At 41.2% G+C, this 27,714-nt stretch overlaps 3 protein-coding genes across 9 annotated transcripts in view; 2 read left to right on the top strand and 1 right to left on the bottom strand.

The window, feature by feature from the left end:
• Positions 1-15,600, top strand: part of col11a2 (collagen, type XI, alpha 2) — a 42,123-nt gene extending 26,523 nt beyond the window's left edge. For all 5 annotated transcript variants that reach the window (XM_042076524.1, XM_042076528.1, XM_042076523.1 and 2 more), the window contains 40 exons: positions 316-360; positions 1,977-2,030; positions 2,410-2,454; positions 2,748-2,801; positions 3,017-3,124; positions 3,357-3,410; positions 3,522-3,575; positions 4,143-4,187; positions 4,450-4,503; positions 4,597-4,641; positions 4,734-4,787; positions 4,889-4,942; positions 5,111-5,164; positions 5,661-5,858; positions 6,105-6,158; positions 6,300-6,407; positions 6,700-6,807; positions 6,930-6,983; positions 7,091-7,144; positions 7,287-7,394; positions 7,536-7,589; positions 7,847-7,900; positions 8,606-8,659; positions 9,001-9,054; positions 9,145-9,252; positions 9,343-9,396; positions 9,632-9,685; positions 10,078-10,131; positions 10,227-10,280; positions 10,423-10,530; positions 11,025-11,078; positions 11,190-11,351; positions 11,776-11,829; positions 12,526-12,561; positions 12,677-12,730; positions 12,958-13,222; positions 13,473-13,585; positions 13,841-13,909; positions 14,114-14,356; positions 14,755-15,600. In XM_042076524.1, the coding sequence (XP_041932458.1) occupies positions 316-360; positions 1,977-2,030; positions 2,410-2,454; positions 2,748-2,801; positions 3,017-3,124; positions 3,357-3,410; positions 3,522-3,575; positions 4,143-4,187; positions 4,450-4,503; positions 4,597-4,641; positions 4,734-4,787; positions 4,889-4,942; positions 5,111-5,164; positions 5,661-5,858; positions 6,105-6,158; positions 6,300-6,407; positions 6,700-6,807; positions 6,930-6,983; positions 7,091-7,144; positions 7,287-7,394; positions 7,536-7,589; positions 7,847-7,900; positions 8,606-8,659; positions 9,001-9,054; positions 9,145-9,252; positions 9,343-9,396; positions 9,632-9,685; positions 10,078-10,131; positions 10,227-10,280; positions 10,423-10,530; positions 11,025-11,078; positions 11,190-11,351; positions 11,776-11,829; positions 12,526-12,561; positions 12,677-12,730; positions 12,958-13,222; positions 13,473-13,585; positions 13,841-13,909; positions 14,114-14,356; positions 14,755-14,901 (3,249 nt within the window). In that variant the 3' untranslated portion in view covers positions 14,902-15,600. The remainder of the gene's footprint in view (positions 1-315; positions 361-1,976; positions 2,031-2,409; positions 2,455-2,747; positions 2,802-3,016; positions 3,125-3,356; positions 3,411-3,521; positions 3,576-4,142; positions 4,188-4,449; positions 4,504-4,596; positions 4,642-4,733; positions 4,788-4,888; positions 4,943-5,110; positions 5,165-5,660; positions 5,859-6,104; positions 6,159-6,299; positions 6,408-6,699; positions 6,808-6,929; positions 6,984-7,090; positions 7,145-7,286; positions 7,395-7,535; positions 7,590-7,846; positions 7,901-8,605; positions 8,660-9,000; positions 9,055-9,144; positions 9,253-9,342; positions 9,397-9,631; positions 9,686-10,077; positions 10,132-10,226; positions 10,281-10,422; positions 10,531-11,024; positions 11,079-11,189; positions 11,352-11,775; positions 11,830-12,525; positions 12,562-12,676; positions 12,731-12,957; positions 13,223-13,472; positions 13,586-13,840; positions 13,910-14,113; positions 14,357-14,754) is intronic.
• An 879-nt stretch (positions 15,601-16,479) lies between these two features.
• Positions 16,480-24,099, bottom strand: hsd17b8 (hydroxysteroid (17-beta) dehydrogenase 8). Of its 3 annotated transcripts, none has more exons than XM_042076543.1 (9): positions 23,959-24,099; positions 20,982-21,184; positions 20,734-20,850; positions 20,528-20,623; positions 20,171-20,256; positions 19,459-19,543; positions 19,070-19,112; positions 18,579-18,653; positions 16,480-18,157 (listed from the first exon to the last, which is right to left on the bottom strand). In XM_042076543.1, the coding sequence occupies exons 1-9, from the start codon at positions 24,065-24,067 to the stop codon at positions 18,138-18,140; spliced, it is 834 nt and encodes a 277-aa protein (XP_041932477.1). In that variant the 5' UTR covers positions 24,068-24,099; the 3' UTR covers positions 16,480-18,137. The 3 variants fall into 3 exon arrangements, with proteins under 3 accessions (XP_041932477.1, XP_041932479.1, XP_041932478.1); XM_042076545.1 differs by lacking the exon at positions 23,959-24,099 and adding an exon at positions 22,648-22,763; XM_042076544.1 differs by lacking the exon at positions 23,959-24,099 and adding an exon at positions 22,384-22,580.
• LOC121695569 lies at positions 22,878-27,567 on the top strand. Its single transcript, XM_042076546.1, has 3 exons — positions 22,878-23,114; positions 25,721-25,994; positions 26,535-27,567. The coding sequence occupies exons 1-3, from the start codon at positions 22,962-22,964 to the stop codon at positions 26,984-26,986; spliced, it is 879 nt and encodes a 292-aa protein (XP_041932480.1). The 5' UTR covers positions 22,878-22,961; the 3' UTR covers positions 26,987-27,567.
• Positions 27,568-27,714: the final 147 nt, after the last annotated feature.

The raw sequence follows: 27,714 nt of genomic DNA on the forward strand, positions 1-27,714 counted from the left end.
GCATACAGACCAAAAGATTGACAAGATTGACAAAATCCTACAGAGTTTCCATGTATCTGATTGGACTTGTCAAAATTACAATGCAAAGTCCATATATTGACCAAAATTCCCCAGCAGATTACAAGTAGCTATCAACAGATAAGCCCCAATAATTAGTTTTTTTGTCATGTGAAGTCAAGCATGAACAGCACAGTATGGCACCAGAGATTGTGCAGGCCAATAAATGTATGCATTCATTGTGCTGTGGATTAAAGAATTCACCGATCTTACATACATCGAGTTTGCCCTCCTGATCTCTTCTCCTCTTACCCCCAGGGTCACCCAGGAAAGGAGGGACCTGGTGGCACCAAAGGAAACCAGGTGGGTTCAGATCAAATACCCTGACTGATTAAATATCACCTTCAACAGGGAATAACTTTGTATCAAGGAACATTAACTAAAAATCTATGAACCTTTTGTATGGGAAAAGAATGCCCTGAGTGTAGACATGAATGAAAGGGTGCCTTTGAGGGCACTTTATTCATGTGGGTATTAAGGGATATTGAATCAATGACTTTAGAAAAGCAACAGAACTAATAGTCACTTGTTTAACATACTAGTTTTTGTTTTTTGAGTTGATACAGTAAAGAGAAAGATATGGAATACATAATTTTAAGATCAGCAGTAGTTAGAGAATAAATTAACCTTAAGAACTCAAGAAAGTCATGTCTGTTACATGTATGTAAATGCTACTTTTTGTCAGTTTTTTCTTGCACACATCCATTGTATCTCCTTATATTTTTGAAGGAGCCCTGTGATTTGGCCACTGCCCCTAAGTGAAGAATTAATACCCCTCACATTCATGAATCATGACATTGTATTGTCACTATTAGATATGGCAAGCAGTGTATTGTCAGCACATAGAACAGTAAAGTCACATGGCAGAGAAAGGCACTGCAGTCAAATCAGTGAAATCAAATTTCAGTCTCACATTACAGTGACTGGAAATATGTAGCAATGTAATTTTACAGAATTAAATTTAATTAAATTAAATATCTTTAAATCAAATAAATAAAAAAGTGAAAAAGCAAACTTGCACAGTTGGGTGCTTGCCAAGTCATGTGGACAATTCCCATTTCAGAAAGTGTAACTGTAAAGCTTTAAGCTTTACCAGGATAGAGCCTCACTACTTTTTCTTCTGATTTCTACTTGGACTGATTGCTGATATATTATGTTGTGTTGTTAGCTAATATGCTACATACAGCTTGTCATTACATATTTTGTGTAGCAACACTACAAGTATGCAGGTTAAACCATTTTAAGGTATTTATTTGGCTGCAGTTAGTTAACTTTATAATATCGATACAATAAAACTATCATCAAATTATATCAATCATTAATTATTATATTAATTGAAATTAATTGAAATTATTTATTCAGATATAAAATTACCCAGGGATCCCACCAGCTGCCAGTGCTTTTCACAATGTATAACACATATCTTTTGTAGCACTATGTTGCCAAATATATTGAACATGCCCAAATACCACACTTCAGTTTGCAAGTTAGCTACATTTCATTGCTGTTGTAGATGTTTGTAAGCACTTTGGTTGTTAGCTAGTTAGCTTGTCAGTTTTATACAAAACTCTATGCTTACAACTCTGTGCTTAAATGTTAAGGATGCAAACTATTATTTAGTTCTATGGACCTAATTTAAATGCTGCCTAATAACTATGCAACATCTATTTGCAAATGTAATACCACGAGAAAGCTCCTAAGCACAAATATTGGGGGGTCAGCTGAAATCTGTCTCACGCCACGTAATGCCGTTAGTTCATGCATGAGAACTTTGCTCATAGACTTTACACTTTGCCCTGCATTCAAATTAGGCCCCCTAGTGTTAGTTTGCAGAGTTTACACAGATACTGGTATGTTACATTGTATCCCAACTTCAAAGAATCTATTTTTCTCATGTCCTCTTTTTTATCATATTCCAGGGACCCAGTGGCCCTCAGGGTCCTATTGGCTATCCTGGCCCTCGTGGAGTTAAGGTAAGTCATGATCATCGGTATTACCAAAATCATACCATATTGTTCATATTTGGTGAAATATGTTGGTACGGTGTGACTTTTTACATCATGTTTAACTTGTCTATATCCAACAATGCATCATATTTTCAAATGGCAGATGATTCCATCCTCATTTGTTAAAACTGTTTTATTTCACACAGCATTATACAGCATAATTTATAGACCTATATTTTGTATCTAATAATATTAATTAGCCTAATTTTCATTTTTATATATATTTAATTAAGTTATACACACTGTTCTATTGTTTCCTACAGTCTTACTGTCATAGAATTGTTTGTGTAACAGTACTGCACTTTTTGAAATATTTACACAATAAGTTTCCACACAAACATTACAGGGCGAGCAAGGTATCCGAGGACTGAAGGGGCACAAGGGGGAGAAGGTACGTGACAGTTCACGTGAACACTGTTTTATCTTCTGTAATGCAGACAAGTAAGACTTATGGGCATATTTTAGAAATGTTATCAAAATTATTCAGTGGATAAACCATTGAAGTAATGCAATCAACAATGTGCATGGGTGTCAATTAGAACAGCTGTGGAGGCCATCCTTCTCACCTAGCATGTTCATTCATCATTTTGTTTGAAGTGTTTTTGTCCCTGACCTCCATATTGAGGTTGCTCACCATCGTAATGAGACACTGAATATTCATGAAGTCATTTTCTGGATTGCTAGGGTGAAGATGGATTCCCTGGAATCAAAGGAGACTTTGGAGCAAAGGGAGAGAGAGTAAGACTGATCTACATCCTTTTATTTACTTATCATCACACTTACATCATCATTCTGATGTTATCTGATATTTTCAATCACAGTGTTTAGACCACCAAATATTATATTAACTTCTGTACTTCAGTCATTTCATGCAGATAGGTTATATATCAATAATAACTGTGCACACTATTTGTTTAATTAATTGAAGAATAATGCATTGAATGATCTGATAGGGAGAGTTGGGAGTTCCTGGCCCCAGGGGAGAGGATGGTGCAGAGGGGCCAAAAGGTCGTGTTGGACCCCCTGGTGAGATCGGCCCTCTTGGTCTTATTGGAGAGAAGGTGGGTCAACAAAAAGAATCTTTCATCTAAAACAGACCTGGATTACACAGATAGATTCTAGATAAGACCTTTAAAGGACTCAAGAGAAACCATTACCAGTCCTCCATGAAAGACAATGTGAAAATTTAATTTAATTTTTTATTTAAGTCTAATGGTTTTATAGTTTACAATGTTTTTTCTGAAGTGAGACATATTTTAGTTGTCTTATCCTAAAACTTTTATCTAATTACAGGGTAAACTTGGTGTTCCTGGTCTGCCTGGATATCCTGGAAGACAAGGAATCAAGGTCAGTGACAGAAATTACTATAATTGATTTACTATGATAATTGACTATGATAATTGATATGACAGCTACTGTAGGTGCTCACAAACCTGACTTTATGTGTTATGTCCACAGGGATCTCTTGGTTTCCCAGGATTCCCTGGTGCTAACGGCGAGAAAGGCGCAAGGGTAAGGGCCATTACAGGCATGAGGGATAAATTAGATTGCAGAATGAATGAATGAATGAAATGAAAAAATATGATGGAAGTGAAAAATTTCAAACAAAGCCCACAGTGCCAATGTCAATGGAGATGGTATGACTATATATACTATATACCATGGCCTACTGGTTAGTGCTTCGGACTTATAACCGGAGGGTTGCCAGTTCGAACCCCGACCAGTAGGCACGGCTGAAGTGCCCTTGAGGAAGGCACCTAACCCCTCACTGCTCCCCGATCGCCGCTGTTGCAGGCAGCCCACCACGCCGGGATTAGTGTGTGCTTTACCTCACTGTGTGTTTCACTAATTCACGGATTGGGATAAATGCAGAGACCAAATTTCCCTCACAGGATCAAAAGAGTATTTATACTTATATTGACTTTTTAACATTGTATAATGGCGATATCATCATGCTCAATCTGTTATTACTTGAGTAATGTAAATAGAGCGAAATAGAGAGGACATACTTGTTACATGCAGATCCACCTGTTTCTGAAGTGCATATGACTTTAACAGCTCATTTTTACATTTTTGTAGGGTATTATTGGAAAGTCCGGTCCAAGAGGACAGAGAGGACCAACTGTAAGTTGCACAACACCACTCACTTTAATAGAGTTACAATAAAATGCATCAGATATTTATGATGAAATTAGTTCAGTTCACTTTTCTTGGTCAGCCTGCATGCGTTCATACACAATTTAGGTAAATTCAATTGTACTGTTGTGTTTCAATTCCAGCCCCATTCTGTTTCAGTTTACCATAGTTCAGTTAAACTTATTTAAACATTTGTTGGTGCTTGTGGGCAACTTTGAATTTAAATTGTTATGTGTTGCATCTCTTTTAGGGACCCAGGGGTCAGAGAGGTCCTCGTGGTTCCACCGGAAAGCTTGGAGCCAAGGTGAGATGCCAAAAATGAAGGTTATTAAAAAGGAATTATCAATACACGTGAGCTCAAGTAAACTAATTGCTCTAAACATTTTTTTTCTCACAGGGTTCATCAGGAAGCGATGGCCCCTCCGGTCCACCAGGAGAGAGGGTGAGTGACTCATCGATGACGCTTATTTATTTGTTATTAGATTTGAACAAATATTACTATCATGACTCACATTATATCACTGTTCTTTACAGGGACTGCCCGGGCCTCAAGGAGCAAACGGATTCCCTGGGCCAAAGGGACCTCCCGTAAGAAAGACTATTGTGCATTAATGCAATTTACACAGTCTAGCAAGAAAAATGCTATGTCACTGTGTCATATTTGAACTTTTTCCTTTAATCCATCCAAGGGACCACCAGGGAAAGATGGACTGCCCGGACACCCTGGACAGAGAGGCGAAGTCGTAAGTTTTAAAGCCTTATTACAGTTGCGCAGTGATTTACAGCACTCAAGTTACAGGGGTACTCATTGCTATTTCATACAGAGGTCATTATTATTATTTGAATATTGTTACATACCCTAGGAGCCCATGAAGCATCATGACTGAACCAAATAATTCTCTCTTTCTCAGGGATTCCAAGGCAAGACTGGCCCTCCTGGAGGACCAGGAGTTGTTGGACCTCAGGTAAGCCATTTTTGTTGCTGACTGGTTCAACCTTGGGGTACAAACCCATGACCTCGGGCTTTGGCTTTCTAGTACTGGGGGTTTGGCATTCTGACCACAGAAAAGAAATACACTTTCCACTTCACTTTTTACCGAAGCCTCTCAAGATTTGAACACTTCCAATATATATGCCCTTAGTCATAATTATTTAATTGAAATAAATTGGAAATGTGTGAGATTTGGCTGTGTAGCCTGCATATTCAAGGGATCACACAGCAAAAACAACATTGTTTGCCATCTATGGATGTGTTACCTGATGACACCTATTGGGGACCTATAGTAAATTGGTTTATTAGATTAATTACTGTTGTCTATGTTGTCTTCTATGAGGTGGACTGTATCACCTGATCTTGATTGATTGATTTGGGTGTTTGTATAAAAACACCTTGCATCTGTATGTCAACACTGCATAGTGTCAGGTCTTTTTACTCAACTATTGTGTTATGTATTGTCATAGGGTCCTGCAGGCGAGACCGGCCCAATGGGTGAGCGTGGACATTCTGGCCCCCCTGGACCACCAGGTGAGCAGGGCTTGGCTGGACCTTCTGGAAAGGAAGGAACCAAGGGTGACCCTGGTCCCCCTGGTGGCCCCGGAAAAGATGGACCCCCTGGTCTGAGAGGATTCCCCGGAGAGAGAGGACTACCAGGAACCCCGGTGAGCAGACTGACCAACCAACAGGGTTTTGCTACGTGCTAATGCTGGATTATGCTAACGTTAGGATATTGTTTCACCACTAAAGGCCTATTTCAGCACACTGATGATAAAAAAATCTATATTTTCATTTATCAGCCACAGAATGACCAAATACAAGATACAAAAATATGTTGGATTGCAATTGCTTTCACACAATTGTAGGATGGATATTCATGAAATGCATTAAATCGTTATGCTCTTTTGTAGGGCGGCCCTGGACTCAAAGGAAGTGAAGGCCCAGCTGGTCCTCCTGGCCCAGCCGTAAGTCGTAACAAAACAACCATTAGATGTTATTACTACTGGTGTTATAGATGTTATGAGCCACTTTACTGTGGGACATTCACAATATCCATATTCATAAGTGGGACTGGTGGTGATTAAATGTTACTTCCATAACCCCAGGGATCTTCAGGTGAGAGGGGCTCAGCTGGCGGAGCAGGCCCCATCGGACCCCCAGGAAGACCAGGACCTCAGGGACCACCTGGAGCTGCAGGAGAGAAGGGAGTGCCTGTAAGTTGGTCCTCCCCACACAAAGCCTGTGACACAGGACATATTACATTGTATTGTATTGTATTGTCTTTGCTATTGCATAGTCTTCTGTCTCGGCATTGGTTATGATTATTTCTTACTTATTTAAAGTATATTATTTTGTCTGTTATTATCTGCCTCTCTGGTATCATAATATAACGGTCATTAGAAGGCTAATTGGTAAAATGAGTTGTTGACAGTAATGTTGGTTGGATAGTGTGATGCAGTCTTGACTCACTTCTTTGTACCACTTTACTTCTTCTGTCCCTCTCAGGGAGAGAAAGGACCTATGGGCCCAGCTGGTCGTGACGGACTCCAAGGCCCAGTGGGTCTCCCTGGCCCTGCAGGACCACCAGGAGTTCCCGGAGAGGACGGAGACAAGGCCAGTGACCCATCCAATACCTCCAAAGCTGTTACCATATGTTGCCCGTTTTAAGAACTTAGGAGGCTCTGGAGAGATTTGTTTTTGTGTACCTGGTCTGTAATGCTTTGGTTTTGCTACAGGGTGAGGTTGGTGAGCACGGCCAGAAGGGAGCTAAAGGAGGAAAGGGAGAGCAGGTGAGTAACACTGGAGTCTTTGATGTTGTAGTGGACAGTAATTAGACTGGAACATCGGTCTCTCTCAATATTGCCTATCCCTCAATATCTGTTTCTTTATTCCAAAGGGTCCTCCTGGTCCACCAGGATCAATGGGTCCAGTTGGCCAGCCTGGTGCTGCTGTAAGTATGAGAAAAAACATTGTTTGATCTAATAGCTTCTGATAGTTCACATTCACATTGTCCGTTGGCTTGTATGGAAGTTGATGCAGGAAGTTCTGATTCCAGTTGGAAGTTCTGATTCCAGTTCCTATGTGCTTTGTAGGGAGCTGATGGTGAGACCGGTGCCAGAGGTCAGCAGGGTATCTTTGGAGCCAAGGGAGATGAAGGAACAAGAGGATTCCCAGGACCTCCAGGTCCTATTGGTCTGCAGGTACACAGACATATCTTTTCTTTTCACACATTCACAAACATAGTGTGTCTGTCTGCATATTTCTTTTGAACCTTCAGGGTTCAAATATAGTTTGTGTCTGAAGGATAGTTTGTGTCTGAAGCTGTTCTTTCCTCTGTGTAGGGATTGCCTGGCCCATCTGGAGAGAAGGGAGAGACTGGAGATGGTGGACCAATGGTAAGTTACCACTTTCGATGCATATTTACATCATATCCACATCTCATGATCTATAGCATGTATGTCCCTGTAACTAGCACTGTATCATTGGTACACTGCAACTACACACTATCAACAAATCCAACTACAACAGCAAAACCGATTATTTAGACTCGTGCCTTGGTTTGATGTCTTTTTGCAACACCAATCATTAATTGAAATATAAAATGGAATTAATAGTGTGGCTGACTTGGCTCTTTTTTGGGTTTTCTCGACAGGGACCTCCTGGTCCTCCAGGCCCACGTGGCCCAGCTGGTCCCAACGGTGCCGATGTAAGTCTGTCTGTCTGTCTGTCCATCTCTCTGGTCATCTGTCTGGTTGATATGTTACCATAGTCATAGCTGTCTATCCATTGTTTTGGATTGCTTGAGCTAGCTTTGCAGCACAAGTTGGCACTTTAGACTGAAGTAATAGGCTGGAGTAGGAAAAAATTCCCCGCCTCACACAGACCCCCACACCCCAGATTGTCACAAGTGGTGAATCAAACACAAAATCAGCCTGATTCTCCTGTGAGATGTGACAACACAGGACATGACCATTCCACTTCCTCCTTCCTCTCAAGTTACTGTGTGTCAGTGCCACATTTGGACTAAAATAACATAATGTCATTCTATCACTGCAGTCGAGGACATCATGCTGTTATCATATACTCTAATTATCCATTTATAGCCCGTCATGGTGGTGTAAGCTAACAATATGCTCTATGTTGGACTGTGTATCATTTTAGTTGTAGTTTTTAACCTTACTGAAGGGGAATCCAACTCGTTCAAATTAGCGAATTGCCATCTCAATATCAGTGTTGTTACAATGCTAGATGCTAACAGGTACTGTACGATTACATGACAATTGTTTCACTCAGAACAATTGTTCTTGTCATGTCAAAGACACAAAATACACATGAGCAAATTAAATGTACATTATAATAATTGTATATTGCTAATAATTTTTTTGCCATGCCACATATGTTTCCTCATTAGGGTCCTCAAGGTCCTCCTGGAGGTATTGGCAACCCAGGTCCCGCAGGAGAGAAGGTATGATTAAAAAAAAAATGTAAATGAGTTAAAATTTGAATTGTTAATTTGTCACTAATGACTGATGTGCCTGGTGGGTATAGAGTCAGCATCCTCAAGGAACCATACAACAAAACACAATTGTGTGCCTCTATGTTTGTAACAAATAAATATCAATGACAATATCAGTTATGTTAGTTAAGAGTGAAGGAGTGATTGTGACACTATTTCTATTATGTATACCTTTGCAGTCAGTAAATAGCTGATCATTGGTGGTTGCACAAGTGTTACATATTGCTTATTGAGAGAGTTTTAACAATGACTGAAACCATGGACTAACCAAAGATATCTGTCACTGACAGGGAGAGCCTGGTGAGTCTGGTCCACCTGGAATTGGCGGAGAGCCTGGAAAGAAGGTAATTGTTTACTTCTGTCATCCCACTCATACCTGAAGTAGACTACATCAAATCAGGTCTATGACTGACAGCCATATTGTCCAATGACAGGGTCCTCGTGGAGAGCGCGGTGAGAAGGGAGAGTCTGGACAACCCGGAGTTGCTGGACCAGGAGGCGGAAGAGGACCTACCGGAGATGACGGACCCAAAGGAAACCCTGTTAGTGAAAACCATGCATGTTAGTCAGTGCAGGAATACAGAATCTTAAAACGTGTAAAAATATATAACATATTAAATGTATTTTTGCAGGGCCCTGTTGGTTTCCCTGGTGATCCTGGCCCCCCTGGTGAGGTTGGCCCAAGAGTAAGTACAGACCGATCATTTATCCTGTAAATAATGTCATACGTTTGAAAATTCAGCATTAGATATTTTGAGATAATGGCATGGAAGATATAGCTTGGTTATACCTCTGATTTGCAAATGATGGTCAAGATTTTTGGTTTAGGTTGGCTGCAAGTGATTGCCTATGATTAATGCAAATAAGGCTGTATAAAGCCGAACCAAGTGAGTTTTATAACATACATTTGGTCTTTTCTAGGGAGCTGATGGAGCCAAGGGAGAGAGAGGAGAGGACGGTGAACAAGGAGAAGCTGTGAGTACCTAACCATCACTCCTGTCTTTACCTTTGCAAAGTACCACTCAGCTTCTTTTCTTTTTAGTTACCATGGTTACTACTGCGGTACTTTCAGACCCTGTCAGCATACTTGCTGTCTGGCAAGTAGAAACAAAAGTACTGTATTCCCATTGAGTGTCTCCGGTACAATAGCATACACAGTAGAAATAGACCATTTCCTCTTCACTTCTGCTCCTTACACAGTAATAAATTGCATGTAAAATTATTGTGACCGAAATGCAGATGCATTATACTGTTAGACTGAATATGATGCAGTTTAATTATTTAAATATCAAAGAATTGCTTTTCATCACAATGTTATATATTGTGTCATTTTGATGAACGGTTTTCTCTTATTCACTCTAATCTAGGGCTCTCCAGGACCTTCTGGTGAGAACGGACCACCTGGGCCTCCCGGAAAGAGGGTATGTATTCTGTGGAATATTAAGTCCAGCCATTGCACATCATCAGTGTTCATCCATGAGTAATCATCTTCAACTTGTGATTGTTCAATGCTCAGGGTCCTGCCGGCACAAGAGGACCAGAGGGACGTCAGGGAGAGAAGGGCGCCAAGGTAAGTGTGGCCAGGTGTCACTAATGATGCACTTTCAGTTATGGTTTCTAAAAGTAAAAAAAGAGGCATTAGCCAGACTGTACTGATCACAGGCTTAATGCAACTGAATGCCAAAGCGCTGCTTGCTCTTCTTCTGCTTTAGGGAGATTCAGGTGCTACTGGACCTCCAGGAAAGACCGGCCCAGTCGGAGCTCAGGGCAACCCAGGAAAACCAGGAACTGAGGGTCTGAGAGGACTTCCTGGATCAGTGGTATGACACTACGCTTTTCAGCCATTCAGACCTTTCTCCAGGAAACTGGACTGGGCAACCCAGGCCATCACAGCAGGGAATTGCACAATCTCCACTGCTCTCTTGCTCCAAAGAAAAACAGTTATTTTGCTTAGTTGAAATAACCCTCCGGTAAAAATAGCCCAGTGTTAACAGACCTCCCCGAGTCTTAGAGCAGTTCAACAGGAAATGTTTGAATGAAACAGCTGTTGTGAGATTATAATGCTTTGGCCCCCAATCCTCTCTCTCTTTACACTGACTGTTTGTGGCTGTGTTCTGCAGAATAAAGCAGTCCAACCCAATTCAATACAGTGATATTTATAGCACACTTGGCAATAACCACTGTTATTGAGTCTAGGGTATCTTGTATAGGCACAATTGCATAGGCCAGTTGCAAATATTATATCATACCTTTTTTGAGATTTGTTTAAATCCTCCATGGGTGTTGATCAAATGCTTCCCTCTCTCTCTTCCAGGGTGAACAAGGTTCTCCAGGCCCTGCTGGCCAGCAAGGACCTCCTGGACCTCTTGTAAGATAATCAGATAACCTTATTAGAGACTCAGATAATGGCCGAAGGCAATTGGAACTCTACTTCCTGTATTGTTTCATTGACATCTGTCTATTTCTTTCTCTTTCTCAGGGTCCTCCAGGTTTGCCTGGTCTTCACGGAGACCCTGGTGCCAAGGGAGAGAAGGGACACCCAGGTATGATCGGTCTGATTGGACCTCCCGGTGAACAGGGAGAGAAGGGTGACCGAGGACTTTCAGGACCCCAGGGAACAAGTGGACCCAAAGGAGAGACTGTGAGTGATATCCACCATCACTGTTTCTCCCACGGTTGTTTGTACTCTCTGAAGACACGGCTAAAATATACACCTTTGGGAACCTTGGGGAAAGTTGCTTCAATCCTCCGTGGAAGTTTTTTGGAGTATACTGCACATTTTCAAGGGGTTAGGTTAGCAATAGCATTGGGCTTAACTTGCCAGATTTCCAGGATAACTGTATCCATTGTGTACCATAACACCATGCGTTGTGCTGTTGAACTGAAGTTCTTTGACACTTATCTTTGACACTTATCAGAGCGTGTGTTTGATGCCACAGGACTTTTGGCCTTGTTAGCGTTAACATGACTTTGGTAGAGACTCTCAGTTAGCAATATCTCCTACTGTACCATGAAATCATGTTTTGCATAATTATAACCTTTGTGTATGACCTGCTCTCCTGTAGGGTATGCCTGGTGGTACTGGACCTCTCGGCCCTGCTGGTCCTGCTGGTCTGCCTGTAAGTCCATTTAACTTACTTATTGTGCTATATTTTGTGTTTCAAGGAAAGATCTCCATACATTTACAAAAAAACATGCTAAAAGATGTGTTGTCCCTCTAATGAGATAAAATAAATAAAAGGTTCCGACTTCCATTGCTAGTGAGTTAGTGACAGCAATTCTGTCCAAAATGCCCTCTATTATCCCCTCCTGTCCACATTTGGCACACGGTGGCAGTTGTCACACCAGTGGGGGGGGGGGGGGCTGAAACTAGATCTTAAACGCTATCATTTTATGCCTCAAATGGTCTGAATTGACACCCTTGGTGTGAATGAAACTACATTTTGTGTCAGACATAGCTGTAATCATTCATGAAGAAAACCCTGTCCACGTTCATACCCTTTTAACAATGAATATTTGCTACTTTTATCTAAGTTGGTACCTCACAGCTCACTTCAAAACCTCCTTGACAATTGATGACTGTCTTTGATGACCGAATTTGCATTCGAGTGTGAGATGGCCAACGTGTGAATCTTTCCTTATTTCCATGATAAGGTCATTTGGGTGTGCACATCTTGCCCTATTTTCATGCTAAGTGGGCCGGTTGGATGGGGCGGAGGTGTTCTAATCGCATTGCGTCTGACTGACTCTCACATTCTGGCTGTAATCTTTTTGAGGTATCTTCTTCTCATTGTCTGTCTGTCTACCTTTCCCAGGGCCCCAGAGGTGTCAAGGGTGCTAAAGGTGCTTCAGTAAGTATTTCACCTTTAATTCCAGTTTTAAATGACTTGATTACGGCAGCTATCATAACAGAATTTTGAGCTCCCAGATGATGGCAGAAACTAATGTCTGTGTCTTGTACTTTAGGGTGGTGCTGGCCCCAAGGGAGAGAAGGGTGTATCAGGACCTCCAGGACCCCCTGTAAGTTATCCTCATGTATATTGACATGTAAAATAAATGTGTATACAAAATGTGCAAAACACATGGACATTTCCTGATGTATAGCGATGCTATACTTATACAAGTATAGAATAGTAGAATTGCCTAGAAGAGTAGAATTTAAATTGTCACCATTTGGACAAATGGTTTAACTTCTTTAACATTATTGAATAGAAAATCAATTCTTTTCCATTCTGCTCCGCATATAGGGACCTCCAGGTGATGTCATCCAGCCACTGCCCATCCAGATCCACAAGAAGTCCAAGCGTTCCATCGATGCCAGCAAGATGGTGGAGACTGATGACACACCAGCTGATTCCGCCGGTGCCGCCAACGAGGGCATGGAGGAGATCTACGGCTCCCTCAACTCCCTGCGCCAGGAGATCGAGGCCATACGCTTCCCTCTTGGCACCCAGGAGAGCCCAGCCCGTACCTGCCAGGACCTCATGCTCAGCCAGCCAGATTACAAAGACGGTATGGCGACCCAAATAAAGATCTAGATAACACTACAAACATATTAAGCTTGTTAGCATGGTTAGCTTGTTGTGTCAGAGTGTTTCTGCATCTGTACAGTCATACACTGAAATAACAAACAAAACTCATCAGTAAATCAACTGCAGCTGTGGCAGTAATTTAGGAAATCAAACTCACAATAAAAGCACACATCCCATAATAGACATCGCAACAGTTTTTTGACTGACCTGTCTCTTTTGTGGCCCCACAGGAGAGTACTGGATTGACCCCAACCAGGGATGCCATCGCGATTCCTTCAAGGTTTACTGCAATTTCACAGCTGGTGGAGAGACATGTCTCTACCCAAGCAAGGCCATGGAAAATGTAAGTCTAAGATCTGTGAGGTTTCCATAAAATCAACTTTCTTAACGTGGTCCAGCTATAGCACTTCAATAAAGTGACCAGGATCTGGCAAATTAAAGCTTGTGACATCACATTACTCTTCAGCCTGTAAGCAGGTTTTTCTTTTGAAATGGTTATACATAATACTGAAGTAATCAACTGAGTGTTTTGAAATGGTTATACATAATACTGAAGTAATCGACTGAGTGTTTTATTATTCTCCCCATCTTTTGCCAGGTGAAATTGAACTCTTGGGCCAAGGAGACTCCTGGGTCCTGGTACAGTAAATTTTCAAAGGGCAGCAAGGTGAGAATTCCACAGGGTTTTTGTCTTTATCACAGTTCAATACTTACCGGTACCTCAGATAGAAAAAGAATGGATTACACTGCTAATTCATTAGAAGAAATATGCTTATGCTTCTAATCGATTAGACTTCTGATCCATTAGAGTGGATTAGAGAGTAGAGAGTATCCCCTCTAAATGACCAATTTCTTCTCACACTTTTTTTAGTTCACATACGTGGACTCTGTTGGCGAGCCAGTGGGCGTAGTCCAGCTGGGCTTCCTGCGGCTATTGAGTGTCCAGGCCCGCCAGAACCTTACCTACCACTGCCACCGCTCCGTGGCCTGGGCCGACCGCACTACCAAGGACAAGGACCAGTATCAGCGGGCACTGCGTCTCCAGGGCGCCAACGAAGAGGAGCTCGCCTACGAGACCAGCCCCTACATCAAGGCTCTCGAGGACGGCTGCTCGGTACGTACCAACAAGCTAGCAGGGACAATAATGTTCATTTGAACTTCCTGAAATTATGCCATAATACAGTTACCGGTACTCTCCAAGAATTTACACCCAAAAGGTTTACTTGGTACCTGGAACAAAGAGAAGCATTAGTCTCCACCTAACTTAACAAAAACAACAGAAGAAGTGAATAATAGCAGGACTAGATAGTAAACCACTGTTGCTTCTCCAGTTATATAGAGAGCTCTGGTGGTGGTTAGTCAGGTTCATTGTAAAGCAAATTGGATGCCTTAAAACGCGCTATAATATGTTGTTGTTATCACTGTGGTATATTTCACTAGCACTAGTATCTTGTAGGTAACTTGTGTAACTTGTGTGTGTTTGTGTGTTTTTTGTCTGCTATGTATCTGCAGTATCGTAAGGGTTACGACAGGACGGTGCTGGAGGTCAACACGCCTCAGGTGGAGCAGCTCCCTCTGCTGGACATGAAGATCTCAGACTTTGGGGAGAATAACCAGAAATTTGGCTTTGAAGTGGGACCTGTCTGCTTCCTGGGTTAAAACACATGCAGAGAGAGAGGGGAACACAAGCATCGACACACTCGAAGCACACAGACATACACTTACACTGATGCACTCACTCACCTACACGTACATGGACATGCACTTATACAACACATATTGATACAACCACATAGATGTGCCAATATGAATGCTCAGTGTTTTATTATTTTTTTAAGTTAAAAATGTGGAATACACACACTCATACACTTGCACAGGCATGCACATACACACGCCCACAAAAGCACACACACACAAATACACAAGATCTGTTGTTAAACAGACCTGCACTCACTTAAGAACATGCCCAGGGAAAACGACTCCCAAAGACCAACGGACAAGAAGAGAAGAGTAGAACACGCCCACACTCTCGCAGGGAGGAGAGCCAAGATAGAACTGTGAGAGGAGAAAAGTGTTCTGGCCCGACTAGAACTGTGTTCTTTTGTAATGAGTGGCTGAACCTAAAGGGTCAGCGACAAATCCATTTCCGCCCGTCCCCAAGCCCCCCCTCCCCACCCCGCCGCCCCTCCCCAGGTTTCGGAGATCCCCCCCCCTCTCGCTCCTGTCCCCTCCCCGCTGATTTTTCTTTTCGAGGCGTCTCACCCTCTCTACCTCTTTGCTTTGTCCCTCAGCACCCAGCCTCATAGAAAAGGCCCAGCCCTCCCTGTGCCTCACGTCCTGTGTCTTGAAACGCAAAAACAAAACAAAAAATGGATGCCCTCAAACGCAAGCCCAAATAAACCACGGAAGTTTCGCCAGCTGACAATGGACACCTGTCGACTGACAAGTAAGAGGATAAAATCAGACTGAGGAATAGGGAATTTAAAAAAGCGCACACTAAAGGAAATATCAAGCAGGAACAATAATGTCAAATGTGGCTTTACAGTGTGTCTGTTGACAGGAACCTCCTGTTCATAAGTCCATCTACAGCGACACGCCTGATTTATCCATGCTGTTGTGTTAAACCTTAAACAGTGTGCTTCACGGGTGTGTCCCCTACAAAGCTTCTGAAAATGACAAGAGGTAAGACGGATACATTTGGCACAGCTGTTGGCCTAAGTTTGAGAAAAGTCATTTTTTTCAACCCCAGCAGTAATAAAAAAAAAATCTCGTCCTAACAGCAATGTGTTCTGTACTTCATGACTGTTTATTGGGTTCACAATGTTACATGCATTTGGGCAGAAGTGGGATCAAATGTACTGAACTTGATGTGTTTGCTGTACATGTATTGTAGATTTGATTAAAGTTGCCATTGTTCAGTTAACAGCTGCAGTTTATAGGCAAGGCTTGAGCACAAATGCCATCGTACCAATCCAGTATTGATGTTTTGGAAGGTGGAGGACAGTGGGTTATAACATCTGACCCTTTGCCAGATGCAATTGGTATTAGACTATCAAGTATGCCTGGGGTGTAAAATGTGTATGTATGCGCTCTTTTTGGTACTTCGTCTTTTTCTATGTATCAGTGAATAAAACAAAAAAGCACACAAACAAAAACTGTGTTGCTAGGTGCTACTTCTACTACCAAAGGAGGCAGCGTTCAGCACGAACACTCATTTGATTATGCCGCCCTTTCATGTCAACAATGATTTTGTTTTTCTTTGGCTGGACTTTGTGCATTACAAATCATTTGTACAGAGATACTGATATTCTATTGTATTTATTGTTAAAGGGAATGAACAGAACAGGGTGCTCTAAATCCTACCAAACTCTTTGCCGTTTTCAAGAAAGAAAAATTGTGGTATTTCGTTTGTATTTATTTCCTGTAGTTTTCACTTGATGGGTCATAAATCAATTAAATATATACATTAAAACCTAATCTGACTTGATCTGTGCAATACTCATGGTCTGTGCATGTTAACAGGGCGTGTTGCTGACAATTGTCTGACGTAGTCTCTTTACAATCACGCAGTTCACAAGGACAATCCTAGTTGTGGACTTTGTGTGGAGTTTGATTCTTATGCTTTGTCATGGCTAGGTTTGGCTGGGCTACTGTGGGCCATTGAGGTTCCGTGTAGGTGTGCAAGAGAAACAAAGAGTGCAGGATGGCATGGATGTGGGACCCCAGCGGGCAAGAGATGGCACGTGGGAGGGTGGGATTGGGGAGGACAATTACCAAACATTGTAATATAATTAATTAAAGCAATGGTGAAATACAATATTGTTTAATTTTTTTTATTTTGTGCTTTGATTCTCTTGTAATATTAAAGGGATTGGGGGGATGACCGATGAAAAGATAACCTGGGTAAATAAAAGTTGTCCGTGTGGTTTTCATTAGAGAGCCGTGCAGAAGATGCATTTTTTTTTTTATTTGTTTGTTTGATTTCAAATGAAAAACAGACATCTGTTTCATAAAAATATGGTGCTGACAAGAGAAAAAATATTTTATAATGTTTGTAAGTAATTTTTAAAAATTCTGTTTCTGTAATATATCATCTTTTTAAAAAGAGCTGATTGTCTTCTTTGTTCATTCTCCCCTCAATATGCCCCTTGTTACAACCTTTGCTACGGGCTGGATGCATGTTGCACAGGACAATTGTGGTTTGTGTTTTGAATAAATTTCACCTCCTTTTTCTCACTGCAGTCAGTAAATAATACGTTCACTATCCTCCATGGTTCATCAGTCAAGATGACCAGAAATAAACTCCACCCAATAGCCGCAGTGCACCACAGAAAGCTCACAGCCTTCACCTGGTCTGAATTCTCAGACATCTTTCACCTTTGTTCTCTCTGGTGGCTGTGCAGTATTCCTTGCTTTGGCTTTTGATCATGTTTCCACAGTTTGAGATTTTGTGTGTGTGTGTGTGTCTGAGCTCACAGTCCTTTTTTTCTGTTCGGTTTCCCATTAAACCACACGCTGAGGCACTTTCACAGCCTGTACATTAGTGTCTCTTGTTGCAATAGTACTTAACTCAGAGAGAGAGAGAGAGAGTGTGTGTATAGGTGTGTGTGTTTATATCCCTGTATGTCTGTCCTGTAGCACTTACAGTAAGTAGGCTACTCTGTAAAAAAGTAATCCATATCTGCATATAAGAGGGGCTGGTGCATTTTATCCATTGGCACAGTGGTTATTACATATTACACAATTTATTATAATTTAAGTGTTTTATTTTGCTAATGCATGCAAATTACAAAAATAGTATTTTATAATACAAATAGTATAATCATATTATGTACATATATATTTAAGAAAAATGTAAGGCCTAATGGCGGTCATTCTCCATATGCGGTCTTGAGTCAGCCCATGAAAAGCCCTCCTGAAACAAAAAGAGGGAGAAAGCCATTCCACCTGACATCAGGGTCCAGAGATGCACCTTTTTAAGTAATATGTACATAATTATATTTATATAAACTGTAATTTGGCTACAGAGACTTGGTGGTAAAATACATTTTTCCTGTATACCGTTACTTTCAACCAAAATTCATCTGTGGAAATAAAAGCCACAGCTAATCAATAATGTGTATGGCTATTACCACACAAAAAGTAACTGAACAGCTGCGCAAAAAAGAAGTCAATTTGTGAACAAATGAATGAGTTTCTCGCCTGGGATTAGTTAATTATGATTTCCTGACTGTTTTAGAAGACACATTTACTATTCTACATCTGTGTACTACATACTGGTGGACAATTCTTGGATGGAGAATCATACAATTGATGGATTATCAGATCAGATTTACCTGTGACTTCTATACAGCTTCCAGTGATATAGAGACTGTCATCAGAAGCCAGGAAGGCACACACATCAGCCACCTCTACACAGAGACAGAAATAAGACAAACTAAAGTAAACAGTTTGACATTGTTATTGTGTCCTGTACTTGTAATGATACGTATAACGAAAGTCGGTACAATCCACTACGCTGTACTTAATCCACTACATACAGCACACACTGTTTAATGAAAACCATGTGTCAAGCAAGCCATTGCTCTTATGTCGTTATGTTGTACTGCATTTGTATTCCCCTTATTCAGACGGCGGCCATTGTAAACCAAAACGAGGCTACAGGGTACACAAACCATAGGATTGTTGTGTTCTATGCATTCACCAGTAGGTGGCGAGAATGCATTAATGATATAGTCAATGTACCCTGTATAGCCTTGTTTTGGTTTACACAATGGCCGCTCCCTGAATAAGGCGAATTGTTTATGATGCTGAGGCTTGTGGTCACCTGCAGGGTCTCCCATCCTCCCCAAGGGCACAAGAGAAGTAATCTGCAAAGAACAATGGAACAAGGAAACAACTTAACACTCTACACTAAAAAATGAAGTACCGGTAAATGGTTACAGACTTTGTATGTGTCTACATGTTACATTCATAAACATGGTTGCAATCTATGATTGTGAATGTGAGGCTGTGGGAGGAAAGGGAGTTTTTTTGGCACAGATAACATCTGATACGGATGATTGACATAGTATGCCGTAATCCCTCCCTTTATCTAATATCTTTATCTATTACATTTCCTCACTTATGAAAATGAGAGACTAAACATACAGATCATTGATCATCCTAACAGTTATTTCCTCAGTTCTCGAGTTATATTTTTCTTTTGGTGCTCACCCTGCTGATCACTTTTTCTGGCACCTTGTCTGTCATTGGTGTGGTGATGAACCCTGGTAGAACACAGTTACACCGGATGCCAAATCTGATAAGGGAGACAAACATCCATTGAAGAATCAGGGGGTAAAGGGGCGTTCACACCAGGAACGATAACTATAAAGACAACTATAACTATAACGAAGAAAGCATCCGCACTGACCAAACGACAAGGAAAGTCTCTCCTCGTGTTGCTTAATGTGATGGCTAAATTTGATGGATTCTAATTGGCGATCAACTTTTTATCATTCTCAAAATCACTCTGAAAGTGATCCCCAATGATATCGTTCTTCACGTCGTTATCGTTATAGTTCATGTGTGGACATCGTCATTTATATGATCTGGAACAACACTTTTTTTGCAGTTATTGTTATAGTTATCATTCTTGGTGTGAACCTTCAGTCAGAACTAAGTTTACATAGTGATGCATTTTAATCAATTATATCTTAATAAATTGAACTATTCATTTCATTCTCACAAATCATGGTACATTTTCTTCACACTAAATTCAAGCTGATCTGTTTCTCTGTGACCGCCACACACCGCCACATTTTTTTCTGTGATAAAACCAGGCAACCACCAACTCTCAAAATCTGGAGAGCAGTTTCCTGCATAACCTAAGAGGTAAAATATACCCAGACTGGTGCTCCACTAAAGAACACCTGATGGCTCTCACCTGCTGAGCTCCTTAGCAGCTGTTCTGGTAAGCCCCTGGACACCGGCTTTGGAAGCCGAGTAGTTGGCCTGGCCCACATTCCCCACCTGTCACAGCGGAAGCCACATGCATTAAACATCTGCTTTTAAACATCTGATGGCACCAAACAGAACTCTGCATTAGAATTGAGGCCTTGACCTTCACACTGGTCACCATCCCACTATGAATATCTAATAGGATTTAACAATGCAATAGGATCAGAACTGAGTCCAGAAGAAGTGCAGTGTGGCAGCACGCATTACATTATGGTGCAATGTCCTGTGTGATGCCTTTGCTTTTGTGCTTTTAACACAGGCAGCCTCAGCGAGGATGACTCACCTTCCCCACGATGCTGCCCACGGTAACAATGGAACCTTTGGGAGCGCCTGCGGCTACCATGGCCCTCGAGAAAGCTTGAGTGATCAGAAAGGTGCCCTGGGGAAAGTTGTGAAAGAGGAAGACAATAAAAATGGTGGACTGATGAAAACGCTACCATTTAATTCACAGCCATGTCATGTACATTTAAGATGGTGGTGGGGTTCTACCTTAAGATTGACCTGAATCACTTTGTCAAAGTCCTCTTCCTCCATTTTCAACAGGAACTCATCCTGTGTAATGCCAGCAGCATTCACACATACAGATGGGGGCTGGAAGTACCGTCGCTAAATGGGACAAGTTACAGAGGATAATAGATTACAAGTTACCCTGGTGTACGTGCTTTTGTGTGTGTGTATGTGTGTGTCCTTCCCACTACAGTGTTACTGATAAACCTGGAATAAGCATGGCCAGGCACCTGTATACTGTTCAGCAGGTTCTCCACACTGCTGCGGAAAGCAACATCCACCTCTGCCACCATGTGTTCCTGCCCTTTATGATCACGAGACAGGTTTTCCAGGGTCTGATTGGCCGATTCCACGCTCCGGTCTGCAACCACCAGTGAGGCCCCCTCTGAAGCAAGGCGCTGACAAACTGCACGCCCAATGCCACTGCCCCCTCCTGGTGAAATAATATAAATGAAATGTGAAAAATAAAATAAAATAATGCAAAAATAAGTCATGTATACAACAGAGTATCGCACTGCCAGTTCCTACAAGGGCAGGGACATCCCTCTCCATTTCCAAAAAAAACTCCTTAAGACCCAGCTCTTTAGAGAACATCTCTCATAGCACCACAAGTCTTGCCGATCCTAGCACTTACCAGCCGCCTTGAACTGACACGTAACTGTTAAAAACAGCACTCACTGATGCACTTATTCTTACTGTACTCTACCGTTTTTTAAATTGTCCTAAAATTGTTGAGAATTAAAGCAACACCAAAGAGTTTTTTGCACCTTAAAATAATGTTTCCAAAATCGTTTCAGTGGTTCATCAACTCGTAACAGGGTGAACGGCACTTATGCATTTGCTTCGCGGCCCTCTATCGGCTATAACCGCACTATGTAAGTTTGCCAGATCGGCAGTATGGAATGAGACATACGAAACTACAAATTTGACTTGGATCTGAAGTCGCAATACATCGTACTTTCATAAAATTATGCAACATATTCTACCTTGTCTGTGGACATTGTTATTTGCAAAGCCGGTGCTGGATAAACAAATAGTGTGTTTGACAGAGGAAAAGTTCTTTGGTGTTGCTTTAAAACGTATGCTTATTTATGCTTAAACTTATTTAAAACTTAACCATGTTGTTAGTCGCTTTGGCTAAAAATGCGTCAGTAATGTAATGTAATAATGTATTCTTCCACTCGCTCTGATGGATCTTTAATAAAGTTGTGATCTGCACAGGACTTCTTGCAAAGGCTGATGGCACAAGGGATTGGATTTTTAAAAATGTCCACCACCATTACTAAGGCTCTTCATGGCTGCTGCACAGGACTCAAAACGCACTCATTTGAGGGTGGTTATAGACACGGCTCAAACATAGCAGAGAACCCACTAACACGGTTCTAGACTGCGCACAAGGGAATTAATCTGACATATGTAATCACAGGACAAATGGTATACACTACGTTGTTGGCCTATATAACATTTTACTGCAATTATTCTTAATTTGCTGCTATTAAAATAAAAGGTCTTCAATTAACACGAAATGCTTTGCATTGCAATACCGTGCCGTCATGAGGGCCCGCTCTGCATTGACGTATAGAAACATGAACCTACATTGCGGATGGAAAAGTGATGTGGACGAACACGTACCGAAAGAGGATTTTCTATCTACCTGAGGCAGCGAAGAAGTGGCTCTGTTTTTTCGAGTCATGTTTCAGGATTTACAAATTGGTACTTCTTAAATGTAGGAAACTGGCACTGTGCAAAATGTGTGCACTGCAAGTTCTCTCCATAGGTTCTCTTAAACTACATTCCCAATAAATACGCTTATTTAGAAATCATCGGCCCTAATATCTATCTAAAACTAAATTACGTATACTGAAAATGTCGTGTCTCGTATGTCATTCTGCTCACCTGTGACTACAGCTAACCTTGATATGAGACGTGGTCGTATGTACGCCGCCATGACAGTATTGCTGAAACTGCGAAAATGCTTTCAAAGGCCACTGGATGGTGCCAAAAGACCAAGCTGTGCAGAGCCGTAGACTTCCGACAACTGTGTTTAGAACGTTCAGACAATTCTGTCGTTGGGATTGGTTCAAATGTAGTCACGTGTTTTGTGTACGCCATCTTTAAGACACAACCAGGCATTCTCTGACCAGGCTCTGGACACAACATTAATCAAGCAATCTTCATTATCGTTATCAACAAGTGCTTTTCGAAAGAAAATGCCGTGTTGTGCAGCCTATGGTTGCTCTGTACAGCCCGGACGTGGTAAACGTCTGCATTATTTCCCTCGGGAACCTACTAGGAGGAAATTGTGGGAGCAGAGGGTCAGAAGGAAGAACTGGAAGGCGAATAATTTTTCCTTGTTGTGTGAGGTAAGTACATTTCCATCATGGACTTTTGTAAAGAAAACACATTTGGAAAATATTGTTGTACCCCTTGTTTTGTTGTTCATGGCATGCTTAAAAAAAAGTATTAACCAAAGTTAATTTGATTTGAACTTGGCCTAGCCTTCTCAGTCCCCATCCCCAATGCCTTTATCTTCTACTTGCCAATTATACATTGAATTAATAAGGTCGTTTCATTTTGAATGCCATTTATGGTTTAAATGCCATTCGGAGAAAATCAATAGAAGTAATTTTCTGAGATAGCTACTCTCTCGGCTCTGGAGCTGTGGATAGAAGACGCTTCTCTGGAACGCTTCTCGACTGGCCAGCTCGGTTTCAACTGGTTTGTCCTATAATTGGTCTAGGAACTGCCATGTGACTTACTGGCGACATTTTGTTACCCGGCCTTCTTTTACTGTATATGAGTGCAATCCGTATGAAGAAGATTGTTAGTTTAATATTTGTTTAGTAGGCCTAATAAGTAAAATGCAGTATGTTTCGGCATACGGATGTAAAAATCGGTCGGCGAAAGTGGAAATCAAATATCAACTGTCTTGTTCGAAGTAAGTCATTATTTCACGCACGCTTACGGAGATTTGACCATCAGTTAACTTCAAAACAGGGACCTTAATTTGGATAGACAATAGCAATATCATAGGAGTGATTAACGTCAGAAAAGCACCTATGATATGTTTAATGTTGTAAAGACGTCAAATAGCCCGTTAGTTACCAAAAGGAGTAAGGAGCCAGAAGTAAACACACATGACGGCTATACAATTGTGCTTTCATTTGCGATGCACCATTTGTTTGCACCTTCAACAGCATGGCGTACCTGCTACCGCCCACAAATACCCGTGGGTTTGTGTGAAAGAATCAACTCTTTCTTGTCCATTTCCCAGCCTGTCCGTCAGGCCGGCACCTCGGTTTTCATTGGATGGCATGTCCAAACGAAGAGCCTTCAGTTTTTTTGTTTTTGTTTTTTTTAAACACATTTTTTAGTTGGTACCAAATCTGGCCCACTGCGCCAGTGATCAATGCAGCACATGTTCCAGTACTGCATTTACCCACCTCCCCCCAACATTCTAAACCAGGGGTGTCAAACTCAAATTAGGTAGTGGGCCGGATTTGTTGGAATGAGACCTCGTGGTGGGCCGTCATGGTCATTATCATTTTCTGCATGTCAGGGTGCATGTCTGGTTGTCAGAGTGTTATTTGACGTACGAGTACAAATAATGTACTGCTGTTATATACTGCTCTTTCTCTCTTGAAATGCCCTACTTCCATGTTCGTTTTCAGCTTATTCCTTGCTGAGGATGGTTTGTAATGCTAGGTTATCAATTTGTCATATCATAGAGATATCGCTTATTACACATTGTTAAAGACAACTGGATGTGATCTTTTTGTCTTATTTTCCCTTCCTACCTAAAACATCTGAGGGGCCAAACCTTCTGGCGGGAATAATGTACAATCTGTATAGTGCTATACATTCTCAGATTAATCTTATGTCTCAATTCAATTTGATCGAAAATGCCCCCCTCCCCCTCCTCCTCTTTTGGTGCCACCCTGACCTCTGGCTGCAAGTGAAGCTGCAGCACAATAAGTAGATGCAACATATTGGGTACTGAAATATTCACAAGAATCCATAGAAATTGAATCTTCATGTTGTATTATCCAATATTAGTTGTACAGATGTATAGTCTATATTATACACACTCATTGAACCAACAAAGTAAATGCAAAAATAGAGACTTTTTGTAATTATTCCATATTTTGTGTAGTCAGTTTATATCAGAACACCTGACATACAATCTAAATAGTCCACAAGAAACCTCAAAAGTGTTACCTTTTATTTGAGACCAGCATTATGCACAAAGGGGTTCATGTGCAGTAAGCATTTGATTGTCAGTATGCATTTTGGATAACCAAAAGTCCTATGGGGAGTTTCCATAGGGCATTTTACAAAACGCATGAGCATACCTTGGCAAATAATGGTCTAAAGTAAGTAGTTTTCATTCTATATGGATCTACTTTTACACACAGCTTCACAAGACCTGATGCTAGGGCTCAGCTGTGTTTCTAAGTCATCCCAAGTGACCTAGAGGGCTGAAATGGTGGTCAGTTCAGAGATGCTTGTTATCTGGCAGAATGAGAAAATAATATTCTAGCCTCTGTCACTCTGTGTCAGTACATCACACAGTTTTTCTGATTGTTGTCCAAGAAACTACAGTGCTTTCCAAAGAGGTCAGGCATTTGATTATAGGCCAAAGTATGTAGGATCAATGATCTCCTAAGTAGATGATGTACAATGTCGGGCAAAATACTCAAAATGGGGCATGTGCATAAGAATTTAAAACAGTGCTACTGTGCTGTTGATGAAACTTTGATGCAGCGTTCTTGATGGTGCCGAACATTTTGTTACAAAATAATACATCTTAGAAACTGATCAGATGCATTTCTGCAGAGCATGGCCACCGAACCCTACTGCATTCTTCCATCTTGTGGCTGTGTTGGCTCAACAAAAGTGACACACAGTGCACATTCAAGGTACCCATGTAAAAGTGATTTTTTTTTTTTTCTTTTCTTTTTCTTTGCAGGACCATTTTGACGAGACCCAGTATGAGAGTCACAGGGCTGACGGTCTCAGGAAGCTCAAGCCAAATGCTATTCCAACTCAGTTTGTCTTCACAAAACCAAAGACCTCTCGTTCCAGAAGACCTCCAAACAGACACATTACCAATTCAGTTGCCCTGAAAGACGTGATGGTGTCTGATGGTGCAACAAAGAAAGTTAGTCAGGATCACTCATATTGTAGTAACTCCCTTGATACAGCTCAGCCCGAGATACACAGAAGCGAGCCCAGTGCTGATGGTAATTATGTTGTTTTAAAACATGTTTACTATACTTTCTACTACAAACTGTGAATTCAAATGTTCAAGTAGTAAAAGCAGAGTAAAGCTTTAATTTGATACTTGTGTGTGTTGACATTTAGGAGAGAAAAAATGATGCACAAAAAAGGTTGCAACTCCTACAGGTGGAGTTGAAGCATATTTCAGATAGGAAAAGGGTGAACATTTTAGTTAACTACTCATTTTCCACAAATATGTAATATATGATATGTTTATGACAGGCTTGCTTGCAAAGCGTTGTTGACTAATAGCAAGAGCTGTATACAGCCATTGTTATTTTATTTTACAAGAATAACATGTTTCTAATGTTTAATAGAGAAACAAGAAGGTTGAGAGGAGAGTATTGTATCTTTTTAGCTGGTGTTTATTTCTGCATTTATAATCCATGTTGTCAACTTTATGCATGTTATTTTATTTCTGGTTGTTATGCATATGTGTGTTTGGTATCCAACAGATGTTTATAAATCAGTGCTTCCACTTGCACTTTGGCCTTTTTGAACAGATGGCACGGAACAGGGTATTCCAGATTGCAATCCTAACAGTATAAACGTGGACCTGCCAAGCAACAACCCCACACAATGGGTGTGTTTGCCTCATGCGTCGTGTCCTGTTATGAGCTGTGAAGAAAAGCTGAAAGCCTTGGCGAACAAGGTATTAAGACTACAGCAGACCCTCGCCAAGGAAAGGCGAGAGAAGTGGAAGATTCTCAAACAGAGAAAACAGCTGGAGGAAAAAGTTTCAAGAGTTTTCAACAAAGATCAGCTCGCCAAGCTCTGTCAGTCAAGTACACGAGGGACAAAATGGTCAGATGACACAATCAAAAAGGGCCTTCAGTTACAGTTGGTGTGTGGAGTGGCTGGATATGAGCTGCTGCTTGCCCAAAAACAACCTCTACCATCAGTTAGATCACTGAGAAGAGTGCTGGTACTGGAGAAAAAAAGTCCTTCACTTTGATGTGGCTGCTTGTCCCAGGGGATTTCATTGTATAGCTCTTTGACACTGAGAAACAAAATGTCACTTATTGTTTAGTTGGACTCTTTTATGTATGGCTCTGGTTTACATCAAACACACTGGTGAACTTCATTGTGACAACACAACAAACAGTCTTGGATACTTCGTTGAGGTTTGCGACTGATTTGAACTTTTCAACAAAGTTAACACTAAACTGTAGCTTTTCACCTCCCACCCTCTTTCAACAGTGTAAGCTACCTCCTGAAAGAAAACAGATGAATATACTGTGTTTTTTTTTTTTTTACTGGGGGCTTGATCTATCTTAATTTCTAGACTTGGATACATTTTCTTTAACCAGTTTTCTGTTTTTCAAATGGATGTTGTGGCTTCAATGTTTCACTGATTCACCCCAAGAACATTCCACTGAACCATTCACCCAGATCTTCCATGTCAGACAAGCTCTGCTGGCCTGTCTTGTTCAGTGCTGCTCAACCCATCTTTCCATGACAGCCATTGGCATTCAATGTCTGTCATGGATTCAAGGCCTATTTGTCTTCAAATAAAACTCAGGGATGATATTGCAATACATTACATTATCAGTCATGGAAGTTCTAGGCTTTTCTATGTGGTGTCGTGTGTACATAATCTACTCACACATCAGGGTCCATCAGCATCTACATCACTACTCATTACTCATTCTGCATACTGTTTTAGCCAAAGAAACTTGACAC

Source organism: Alosa sapidissima, chromosome 21 (assembly GCF_018492685.1).
Source record: "Alosa sapidissima isolate fAloSap1 chromosome 21, fAloSap1.pri, whole genome shotgun sequence".
Taxonomy (NCBI): domain Eukaryota; kingdom Metazoa; phylum Chordata; class Actinopteri; order Clupeiformes; family Clupeidae; genus Alosa; species Alosa sapidissima.

What these genes read in the sequence shown, in the direction of transcription:
- LOC121695569 (XM_042076546.1), top strand. Translation starts at nt 22,962, where the DNA reads ATGCCGTGTTGTGCAGCCTATGGTTGCTCTGTACAGCCCGGACGTGGT. An exon ending in ATTTTTCCTTGTTGTGTGAG is followed by an intron (nt 23,115 to 25,720) that starts GTAAGTACATTT and finishes TTTTCTTTGCAG; the next exon opens with GACCATTTTGACGAGACCCA. An exon ending in AAGCGAGCCCAGTGCTGATG is followed by an intron (nt 25,995 to 26,534) that starts GTAATTATGTTG and finishes CTTTTTGAACAG; the next exon opens with ATGGCACGGAACAGGGTATT.
- hsd17b8 (XM_042076543.1), bottom strand. Translation starts at nt 24,067, where the DNA reads ATGCCATCCAATGAAAACCGAGGTGCCGGCCTGACGGACAGGCTGGGA. An exon ending in TGGGCAGCATCGTGGGGAAG is followed by an intron (nt 20,257 to 20,527) that starts GTGAGTCATCCT and finishes CCGCTGTGACAG; the next exon opens with GTGGGGAATGTGGGCCAGGC. An exon ending in GAGGATGGGAGACCCTGCAG is followed by an intron (nt 18,654 to 19,069) that starts GTGACCACAAGC and finishes GTCTCTGTGTAG; the next exon opens with AGGTGGCTGATGTGTGTGCC.